The sequence below is a fragment of the Etheostoma spectabile genome, chromosome 6 (genome assembly GCF_008692095.1).
Source record: "Etheostoma spectabile isolate EspeVRDwgs_2016 chromosome 6, UIUC_Espe_1.0, whole genome shotgun sequence".
Classification (NCBI taxonomy): Eukaryota; Metazoa; Chordata; class Actinopteri; order Perciformes; family Percidae; genus Etheostoma; species Etheostoma spectabile.
In genome coordinates, this window is record NC_045738.1 from 11653840 (window position 1) to 11666016 (window position 12177).

A 12177-nucleotide genomic window follows, 5' to 3' on the forward strand; every position below is an offset into this window, starting at 1 on the left:
ATAAAATCTTATGAAATATTCGATGTTCCCAAAACAATGTCCTAAAGCTAAAGTTGACCTTTTAGATTGCAGTCCAAAATAATACATATAAATATATATGTAGTAATATTGTTACATTTCAGAGACTAGCTTTGTTTTGATGTTGCCATTTTGACCTAGAAAAATATCTTAAGTGTTTTCAGTTATCAAAATAGGTATTGATTAATTTTCTGTCGATTTAGTAATAACCATATTTGACAAATTGTGTCAGGTCTTCAATCATAACATGGAAATACCTTTTTACTTTTGTCAAGAAACACTATTACCAGGATAGTTGAGATATTAAACACCTGAAAAGCAGAGGTAAACACTATGCTGCTAGTGTTTTACATGCTAGTTAATGATGCTACTGTGCATCATGTAATCATGCCTGCTGGAATGCGAAAGTGAGGTGTTTACAAAATAGGACTGTGCCATTAAAGACGAGGGGGTTTAATGTCAGTTAAGGCAACATTTTGTTGGTACATAATAGTACTTGGAATAAAGCTGTGTACTCGCTGTAAGGTTAATTCTATTTAAGATCATCTAAATAAAGCCAATAAGACCTAAACTCGGGCAGTCTGCGTACACTGAAACGTGGTCTCGTCCACCATTCTCTGTGGTCTGCAGTGGATATGGCGTCACTAAAAAGTGTAGGAGTCGAGAAACTTCATCCATGTAAATAACGCCAAGAAGCAAGCTGTAGGTAGCTGTACGCAGTACATATATATATATATATTATCCAGCTTACTTTTTAACTATGCCCCGGAAAAAGCCATTTAGCAACAAACAGAAGAAGAAACAGCTACAGGTCAAACGGGAGAAAAAGAGAGGTAACGTCACGTGCTGTAGCTTTACCATGCTAGAGTTAGCAGTTAGCTAGGTTAACGGTTCTTGCTCCAGAGCTAGCTAGCTAAGTTAAATGTAGTTCTTTTGTGTGTATGTGAGTTATATTTTAAGTAGAGCATCAAACCACATATTTAAGCCTGTAAAATAAACCTTAATGTTTTCTGTTAGCTAACGTTAGCTATAATAACAACCAATGTGACGTAACTTGACTTCGGACTTGGTGGGTGCAGCATCTCTTAATGTAGCCTGTCCATGGTGTAAATAGTACAACAGAATAGCACAGGCTTGTACGTTAGTTACAGAAGCGTCAGAAATTGCATAATCATTTACATTTTAGATCTTAATGATACAAGAGATTGCCAAATTAGTAGAGGCCGTTGGGTAGTCTATTGTCATTGAGCAAAAATCACTTAACACTGATCAGATGTTGGCTTAAAGATTTCCATGTGCTTGCAGTATATTCAGGCACATTACATTATTTTATTTCAAAACCCTATTTTGGAATATAATATCAGTAAGGTACTTTGAACATTTCTTTAGGTCTTTCTGAGTTCAATTATACCATGATTTGTAAATAAGTGACTCATCAAAACAAGGCCAGTCTGTCTGTTCAGAATCGGAGAGAGATTTATTGAATACGTTTTCACTTGCATGGAATTTGCCTTTGTGTATTCGGTGCAAACAATACACAGTAAACATATGAAATGGAATAAACAATAAGAGAGCAAAGTACTGCAATAGCCAATAACTTAAATATAGAATAGAAATATTACAATAAAAATATATAATGTAATGTAACCAAGTATGAAGTCATTCCAGAAGATGCTTTAGTAGGTCAAACTACCTGTTATTAACCAAGGTCAAACATCATAATTTAATCAGTGCAAGAGGCTGTTGTAGAGCCAGAACAATTTGAAACAAGCACTTGTAGTTTTGCAGGTCATGTAAATTAAAATCAGTATTTAGCCTCATGAAGAAACCACATATACTCCTAAATTGGGACTTTGCTTAGGCCACCTGATTAGAAGCATATTGACTATCTGTGACAGTTGATATAAGTGGAAAAAGGTAGACATTGGTATTGGATATCTTCCTGTGTTTGACTGTGATATCTGATCTTTACCCCTGACTTCTAGGTGACACAGGTTCAGGGCCGAGCAGCCGCAATGCTAGTGTGGAGCGAGGAGGAGAGCGACAGTCGGACACCTCAGACAGTGAGACCACTGATGTTCGGAGAATAAATCAACAGCCCTTTGGCAGAGAAGGTAGATATGACCCCAATAGGTGAGTTGATATCACTACTAATACTCCCTTTGATTTACTTTAATTAAAAGAATGTTATTTTGCAAGATGTACAATTTTGCTGAGATGAATACACATTGTGCATTTGGTGTCTGTTCTTTGACAGTCAGTGGTACCTAAAATGCATTGCCTGGAGTAGCAGTAGGAGGCTTGATTTGATAGTAAAGTCGCTACTCTGTGATAATTAATTGGAACAATATGTCACAGCATGCACGTAATAAGTAAAGGAGGCTAGTTGTTTAGCAATGTGACTTTGTTTTATTGGGAATGGCTTTCTTGATTGGTCTAATTAGGTTGTAGAAAACACTATACTCTGTATTGTCTAACTTTGACAAGACATCCCTCCTGTCTTCAGGTTCCGACTGCACTTTGAGAAAGAGAGTAAGGAGGAAGTGGAAAAGAGGAAGAAGTTGGCCAGGGAGAAGGTGCTGCAGCCAGTTTTGGACAAAGAACTTGAGATCAGCATCAATGACATCTTCCCCTCAGATAAAGGTCTGGCTGTTTATTAATGCTTTCCACATGACATCCTCAAAATAAGCTAAAGAGATGAATAGAGTAAGTTAATTGAGTGGGACACTAAAACTTAATTATTCACTGCCAGGTCTTGGTTTCCCACTACGACCGCCTTGGAGTTATGAGATGACACGAGAGAACCTGCTGAGGAAAGAGGAGAAGATGTATAGAGACTACCTGGATGACATGCACGCCAGAAACCCCACTGGCTCTCTCAGCCACTTTGAGCACAACCTGGAGGTTAGTTACTTAATTCATACACTCTTCAGTGGTTTTTGACCATCAAAGTGCCAGTGCTAGGTTACCAGATGTGGGACAATGTGAATAACGCAGCTTCATTTTTTGTGTTAACAATCCAAATAAACTTACAGTTGGTATTGTACATGTACTGCCACAGTTCAGATACTTTTCCAGTCTTTGTCCTAGCATTTCATCCAGCAAGTCACAATTCACTCCATTTTTTGTACTAAATTTTATACTACTAAGAAACCAAAAGTTGAAAGCAGTACCTTTTCTGTGCAGAATGAGTGTTTATGAATCTTGTTAAAACGTTTGACCAAAGATAACAGCATGAAGTAATCCTGCTAAGACAAAACTGGCGAGGCTGTAATCCAGTATAAAACGCCAGGACATACCATGAACTGAATATTTAATTGTGGTGAAGTTAGATCATGTGAGGATATTTAGGAATTGCTTTACATGCCTGTGTTTTGTCTGGTATGTTCCACTGGGGACAAAGTACCATCATGCTCTGATATGGCTCAGTTTGGCTCAGGCTGTAAAAATGGTAACGCTATTATCAAAAACCCTGCAGATCATTTAATTTCAAAGCGTGGTCGGAGCTCAGGAGGCACATCACAGCAGAAGCAGCTTGTGCTATAATAAGTATCTCTCAGTAATCTACAGATGATGGCTTTTTAACTGGATATTATTATTATTATTATTATTTATAGTATTAAAAAGAAACATTACATTAAACCGATCAATAAATATTATCTTATAGTACTTGTAGTTTAAAAAAAATCTTAATTTACCATTCTTTCCTAATAGTTTGTCCTGCTGAATAAGAACAGAAATTGTGAATTCATAGATGGACATGACTTTGTTGTGTTTACAGTATTAAACTCCACCTTACTTCCCTTTCCTTTTTTCATTCTTTTAGACATGGAGGCAGCTATGGAGAGTGTTGGAGATGTCAGATGTCATCTTGCTCATCGTGGACATCAGGCACCCGGTAAGCAAAAGCTTGCGGAATGGATCAGACCACTAGATGGAGATACAGTGTCTGAATATCTGACATGATCTCGATTATTTATCAGTTTCTTTAACTGACACACATTTTCAAATTTGTCATGTTTTTGTTTGCCTATTCAGCCACCTAAAATGATTGTTCACATTATAACAGGCCTTATTTTTTATTTTGACAAAAATTCTTATAAAAGAAATACATTTAGGGGGTTAGTTTGACAACAAATGAAATAGTCATTGCATGTATTTGGATAAATTAGACCCTTAGATCAACAGTTCAGTTTAGCAACGTCTCAAAATATGTCACATTTACCATTTGTTGTCCTTCATATATGTCTCATTAAATCCTTTGCATTGTAGTTTTGTTGATAAAGTGAGGGAAATGGGTTTATTTAAGGTTCTTTATGTAAGGCTTATGTCTTTAAGTTGTGTCAATATAATTTGTTACTCTTGACTTCATTTACAGGGTAAAATTAAATCCAGTTCTTTTTATAAGACTTCAGCTCCTGACCTACTTATTCTAACTTTCAAGCCAGATATTGTTTGTGTTTAAGTGAATTCACTTTCTCTATTTACAGCTTCCAGTATTATTGTTAAGTTAAAAACAGCACAAATTGTATCATTTCTATTAATAAGGATATGATCTAGTAGTTTATTTGTTTAATAGGTCTTTATTGCTGTTTTAGTAATAGATATCCTCATTTAAACCACCCAGGTGCTGCAGTTTCCTCCAGCTCTGTACAACTACATCACAGGAGATATTCACAAGCAGGTGATCCTGGTGTTGAACAAAGCTGACCTGTGTCCTCCCCCAATGGTGATCGCCTGGAAACACTACATGACCTCCCAGTTCCCCCACCTGCAAATAGTCTGTTTCACCTCCCACCCTGGACAGCCCTACAGCACAGGTGAGGAGGAGAGGGAGAGTAGCAGGCAGGGAGAAAGTAGTCGGATAGAGGATGGAAAAGATAACAATAGACAGATATTGAAATTGTAATAAACCTGCCACTCAGTGAACTTATTTTGTAGTGCAAAATCATCAGAATAACCTGACTGACTCTTGTTGCATTGAGAATATGTACCATCTGTCTGTCTGCTGACTTGTAGTACTCCAGAAGAAGAGGATGAGAAAGAAGGCTGACTGGAGTCACGCTGGAGGTCCTTTAGATATCCTGAAGGCCTGTCAGGAAATCACAGCAGGGAAAGGTGGGTGTCTGTCCACTTCTAATCTTGCATACTCATAATGAAGACATAAAAACATCTGTCAGTTGTCTCTGTAAACGTGACTCTTTGCACATTCACATTTGTTTTAAATGTTACTTCTCGTTTTAAAAGTTGACCTATCCAGCTGGGAGCGGAAGATTAAGAGAGATGCTGTTGCTGAGCATCTGGATGGGGAGCAGCCAGATGAAGGAGCCGAGACAGTACTGATGGAGCATCAAACTGACAGCGCTATGGAGATGAGCAGCCCATCGCATGAGCTGTACAAAGATGGGGTTCTCACACTGGGCTGCATAGGTATACATCTGAATTTACTCTGAGAAATAGAATCCTGTTGCCAGATACAGTAAAAGTTTTTTTTGATTATTCCAAAACAAAATCTTGCAAAGAAAAGCAGTTTCTAAGAAACTCCTTATCGTTTTTGTTTTTTGTTTTTTTCTTTACAAAGATAATTGCATCAAAATATGAAGCACCTTTTTCTCCAATCCCCTGGACCGCTTTAGGCGTATCAGCAAATCAAATTAGGGATATCATTTGTGGATATTAAAGATTGATCTTAAACCTATCCCTTCTTTCCTCCGCAGGCTTTCCAAATGTTGGTAAGTCATCGGTTATAAACAGCCTGGTGGGGAGGAAAGTGGTGAGCGTGTCTCGAACGCCAGGCCACACCAAATACTTCCAGACTTACTACCTCACCCCGACAGTTAAACTCTGTGACTGCCCTGGACTGGTTTTCCCCTCACTGGTCAATAAACAATTGCAGGTACAACACCACTTTTGTGTACTTGAAAGCAGATGTGACTTTGAGTTTACCTGCCTGTTTAGCTCAATAAAAATGTTGTGTTTTTTTTTGTTTTTTTAAGAGCGCACTTGCACACCTTTGGGAAGATGGATTATTGATTTTCTGTTTCTGTTAATAATTAATTATACAGTATTTATAAACTGTTGATTTTTTTTTTCTTTCCTTTCTCCCCCTTGTCTTTTATTTTTGCCTTTTGTTTAATTTTCTCTAGATTCTGGCAGGTATCTACCCAGTGTCTCAGCTGCAGGAGCCCTACAGCTCAGTTGGTTATCTGTGTGAAAGGACCCCTTTCCGCTCTGTGCTGAAGCTCACACATCCCAGTTTGATGGAGAACAAAGCCCATAATAGAAGCCAGGGGTCTGAAGAGCTCAACTGGACTGCCTGGGATGTGTGTGAAGGTTTGTTGTCACTTTTGAGAGTTTGGGAACCATATGTGCACAGTTACTCACCTATCTCACCACCACCCCCTTTGTACACCAAAATATTAAGATGGCCAACTTGCCTTAATAGGCACCCGAGTCGTGGCACATTATCGATTAAAGAATAAACATCTTTAAAAGCCAGTCCCCACTTTGAGTCAGTAATGTTTGGGATGTGTTGGTTATTAGAAAAAGAATATCACCCCACTTTTCCTTTTAATTATAGCCAGTACCATGATGTGTTATACTGTCACTAACACCTGTCACGTCTCTGTCTTCCATCTGTCTTTTCATTCTTTAGCATGGGCAGAGAGGAGAGGCTATAAAACAGCAAAAGCAGCTCGCAACGACGCTTACAGAGCAGCTAACAGTATCCTGCGGTTGGCAGTTGATGGCAGATTGTGCCTCTGCCTTAAACCACCTGGCTACAGCTGCCTGAAAGGTAAAAGAGGCTTTTCCATTACTCATCTCTTCAGCTTCAAGTGTATTTAAAAAGGTTTAAACGGCAGGTAGGTGGAACTAATGTAGTTCTTTGGATTATTTATGGTCTACAGAGCACTGGGAAAATCACCCAGACCTGCCGGAGATAATTGCACTGCAAGGAAGGACGACACTGGATGAAGGAACAGGAGAGAGGGACGATGATGATGACGGAGAGTCCAGCACTGAGCCAGAGGAAGAGAGAGACCGGGACGCAGACGATGATGAGGATGGAGATGATGAAGATGAGGGGTTTGGACATCCAATACGGAAGGAAGCTAATCCATCTGGCTTTAATGTCAACATGTACAATGTCCTTCGGGAAAATGAGTGCGAGTGATAAAGACATGCAGATGGCCATAAGTTGCTTCTCTTCCCTGACTTCACCCCGTTAACCCCAGTGCACTTTTCCTTCCTTTTTTTCCTAAATCTACATTCCTTCTCTCTTTTTATTTTTTGCATCTCCACTCCTTCTGTCATTACCTTCTCTGTCCATTAACATGATCTATGAATTCACCTTATTTCTCTCTCCCCATAATTTATAGAGCATATTCATGTATTCCATGCTATGCCTCTGCTTGTTCTTTAGTGTTGCTTCTAGGAATGGGTTTGGTTTGGTTTGATTTCATCTTTTTGCATGTAGTTCTTAGCCGCAAATGAACAAAGGAACTCCTAATTTTCATCGATTTCAGAATGGTTGCAGATCGGCCCCGCTGCATGTCGTCTCTGTTGTCCGCCGTCCGTCAACACCCACCAGGTCCAGATTTGTTGCGGAATGGCTGCAGCGATGACTGACTGCGAATTCATGTAGAATAGAACCACAAAAACAACAAGAGTTTGTTTCCAACCCAGAGGAGTAGAGAGGAAACAACGCTGTGCTGTGTTTTCAAGGTGTAGGGCAGAGAAATATGATTTGTCTTGAGCATGTTCTATTTTATTTTGAAAATTAACCGGCTGTTTTATTTTGTTTCTGTGCTCAACTTCCTGTCCCAGACTATCTGCTGTGTGCTAAATTGCCGCGGAGCTCTCCAGCATCCGGCAAAAATAGAAGCTCTGCGTATCTGCTCCGGAGGGCTGCGGATCGCCGGAGCTCTGCCAGAGTCGGAACGCAGCCGTTCCGCAGTCAGTGGAAATACACACATTGACTTTAATGGAAACCTAATGCTTCCGCTGCCGTTCCAGAGCGGATCTGCAGCCGTACCGCAACTGGTGGAAATTAGGAGTAAATTGGAATAATCAGCCAACTGGGTTTCAATCTCTTAATTGATAAGTGATGTCACAGCTGAGATGCCAAAGTTCAGGAAAGGATGATAAAACAAATCAGATTCACTGTCGATATGGATTCACTGACGCAGCCATTTGGCTCTCAGAGCAGCTGGAGATTTAAGACCATGACTCCAAATCGTAGTTTGTCACAACTTTGGTCAAAGGGTGTGGAGATAGGATATTGGAGATATTAGACTATAAAAGTGGAATGAATAAAACCAACATTTTACACAAACGGTTTTGCGGATACCAGGACTTTGGCTCTGTTGAAGGGTTAACTTATTTGAACTTGGTTTTGATTTAGATAATTGTACGGAGTGTGATATTTTATTTGGTGGGATTCTACAAAGTCAGCAGGAAATTAAATAAAATGTTTGGAATTGGGAGAGAAGAATGTTATTGAATCCTTTGTGGCTGGATGAGGCTGTTTCCGGAATTTAACTTGTAGTGTTTTAACTACTAGAAAAATTATTCTTAGATGCTGCTGGAGATCAACAGTATTTAGTGTAGGATTTTGGCTACACCCATTTAGCAAATGGCCCATGTGCTAATGGCAGTACATTGAGTTTAACAATCAGTTACAGGTATAGTTTTACATTTTGGGAAATCCACTTCCTTACCAAGAGTTAGATGAGAAGATTGATGCTACTCTTGAATCGTATGGCTCTTCTTACCTAACTGCATGAAAGGGAATAAGCGTATTTACCACTAACTATTCCTTTAACCAGAAAGACAGACAGAGAGACTGGACATCTTGGCTTCCATCTGTCCATCATTATAAACAACATTGCATACTCCATCTGTGTTGTTTTGTGAAATATAACTTCGACACAGGTCTCAATTTCAAGGTCAGATCTTTTAATGCTGTTAAGACACCTACTGCAGGCCATTCTCAGTGTTAATGCCATGTTTTTATCAATTTTTTTGCTGTTTGACACCTCTCTCTCTCTCTCTCTCTCTCTCCTGATTGCTGTATTATTGTGTGCTATCGTACATCATTTATTTGTTCACTGAGAGAACTCTACAGCACAGTGCTGTGTTACTGTGTAATGCATCACACTGCAGCCACATGCAGTATTGTCTACCATTGGTACAATGTAAAGCAGTTACTCAACACTACCATACTGTTAGAAACAAAACAGACTCCGTTGTGTTGATGTGAATTTTTGTTTTCTTTTGAAAATATAAAAACTGACACCGTCTGGAGAGTGTGGTGTTAAAGCTTGAGGTGTGTTCAGGCTGTTCCTCATTACATTCCTATGCCCAAGGATGACTGAACTGCTTTCTGCAATAAAAGAAAATAATCCTCTAAACCATATAGGTTTTTTTGTATTTTATTTAAAGACATCTTTAAAATATTTACTTGTAACGTCTGAGATAATGTATTTAGAACTATGTTGTCATGTCGGAAAGATCGTTCCTCTATGACTTCTGACTTCTTGTTTTAATCAAAAAAACACACCCTCCATGCCAACTCCTGCTCATTTCAAATGCATATAATTAAGCTGAGAGCAGACGATGTGTGAACTTTCCCTTTAAACGTTTTAACAAAATTTTAGAGACGTAGAAGTAAAATGCACCCAACCACAAATCACGAAGGAATAATTAGTATATAAGCATTTAGCAATCTTAAGCGCTCATGGTATCACCATTTGTAAATGGGTCTTTAATTACTTGTAAAACTAATGATGTGCTACATATCTGTGCATTATGGAATAAAGTATAATGAGCTGTTTGATGACCCGGTGTCAACCTGCTTTTTGCTAAATGCATTATGGGAAAGACCAATCTACCTCACGTGGGAGATATAGAAAATTGATTAAATGGATTAAAACCTATTAGCTTCTGTAATGCCAGAATATGTGGTGTAACTAAGTCCATTTACTGAAGTACTGTACTTAAGTGCAATTTTGACGTACTTGTACTTCACTTAGTATTGCTATTTTGTGCTACATTATACTTCTACTCTACTACATTTCAGAGGAAAATATTTATACTACATTGTTTTATAGCTTCAGTTACTAGTTACTTTGTAGATTCACGTTATTTATACAAGTAGCCAAACAACCGATCAACTAATAATGAGCTATTTTTATTAGGGGTGTCACGATTCGATTCAATGCCGAAGATCGACTAGATGGCACACTATACAACAACAGTGTGAGTTTCCCAGAGTTTATAAGGTGCACCTAAATGCACCATGAAGGAGCCAACTCCATACGTTTTACCTCCTTGTTTGTTTAACTACATAGCTAGCTAAGTCACAAAGGCAAAATGTTGCAACACCAGTGACTTCAGGGAAGCAGTAGGATTTTCCAGTTCTGTCGTTTCTCCACCATAACGTGAGCTACAAGGTAATGGAGCCTTTTATACATTGTCGTGCTTCTTTAGAAATAAACAATGGACAAATAGAGTCTTTAAATGCTTCAGATGTAAAGCTATTCGCTGTCAAAGTGGCACCAAAATGAATGGCAGTCAATGGAATGATAATGGCTGGTGATGGCTTTGTAGCATGGCGCCATAAGGAGCTTTGCTTAGAGAGGAGAGGCTCACCCCCTTGGTGTTCAGGGGACAGGCAGCTAGCGGATAGTGAGAAGATTTTTACTGTATTTGACAAAAAATGTTGTAGCCTAAAAAATGTGTGACATCGCTTAAAGCACCTTTAAGTATATTGTGAATTTGTGATGATAATACTTTTGGACTTTTGCTAAAGTAAGAATTTGAATGCAGGACTTTTACTTGTAAGAGAGCATTTTTACACTAAGGTACAGTATTCCTTGTACTTCTTCCACCCCTGGCTAGTGTACATCATTTTGAAGAAAATCATTAAAAAGGATCACATATTATGTATTATAAGCAATGCCTAAAACTCACTGCGTGTGATTTATTTGCTCTCATTAGAGGCGTCTGAGGAGAATCAATAGTCTTTTAAAAAGATGCTGCACTGGGATACATTGTGAGTTAGCTTTTATTAAAATGGTGTTTGTTTATCAAAGCACTTCCAATTTTCATACCACTGTGTGTCTTACATGACTACATTTAATAAAACATGATGTGCATGGAAGGAAGATATGGCTCAAACAATAAAATATACCTCCAAGCGTCATCCACTGCGCCACTGCTTTTATGAACTGTAAAGCATAAGGAATAAATTATCACTCCTCCCAGCTTCTATTAAAACAATTTCTATAGTCGTGCATCAGAAATGTGAAACATACCCTTGAGATTTATGTCTCATCAATCATTACGGGATAACTGTATTGACAGTGTTTGTCAAATTATTTACACTCTTCTTTACGCCTCTTGTCAGAGTAAATCTGGCTGATGCTATTATCTCATTATGTTTGTCGTGACCCATTGGGTGCCATTCATGAGCGAGCTGAGACAGTATGATGATAATAACCACCAAGGACTGCCATAATTATTATTTACGGGATAGAAGTGAAAATCCCCTAACTTTGCATAATTCACATTCAGTGCCAAGTTGTATGGTACTCACGGATGCTATTGGCTGACTAGATAAACTTAGAGGAGGGAAGAGAAGAATCATCTGGAATTGTTTTTAATTCGCAGCCAGAGCCATGAACTGCTTAATTTCCCCAGCTAGAGCTCTAAATATGTTGTGGCCCTCAAACCTGTATGGCAGTAATTACAGCCAGACAAAGGCCCCAGATTTACTGGAGCACGAAACCATAAATTTCAAAACTGTTAATTAAATTCTGCTGTGTTAAATGTCTTCGCTGCCAGCACTGGTCACGCCTAAAATGCCCATGTGGTTTGAATATGATCTTTTCCTTTTTTCCGCTTGGACGAAGTTTCTCATGACGCAATCAGGTTGTTGTGGGGACCCTTGCCCTCTTCCCCCTCTCTTTTATTTGTCCCATTCCTGCTCCCTATGGCACCCCGGCTAACATGTGGGTGAGACCAGGGAGAATTAATTGGTTTCATAGGAGAGCCTGAGCATAAGCAGAGCAGAAAAATTCATTAGTGGTTTCATACGGTCCCCTGAGCCCTGCAGACACACACATGCATGCACACACACACACACACACACACACC

General features: G+C 38.9%; 1 protein-coding gene across 1 annotated transcript; it reads left to right on the forward strand.

The window, feature by feature from the left end:
- The first annotated feature begins 619 nt into the window (after positions 1-619).
- gnl1 (guanine nucleotide binding protein-like 1) lies at positions 620-8484 on the forward strand. Its single transcript, XM_032518680.1, has 12 exons — positions 620-851; positions 2004-2151; positions 2525-2661; positions 2771-2922; positions 3845-3916; positions 4646-4838; positions 5038-5136; positions 5266-5448; positions 5736-5914; positions 6165-6351; positions 6674-6814; positions 6927-8484. The coding sequence occupies exons 1-12, from the start codon at positions 779-781 to the stop codon at positions 7190-7192; spliced, it is 1830 nt and encodes a 609-aa protein (XP_032374571.1). The 5' UTR covers positions 620-778; the 3' UTR covers positions 7193-8484.
- Positions 8485-12177: the final 3693 nt, after the last annotated feature.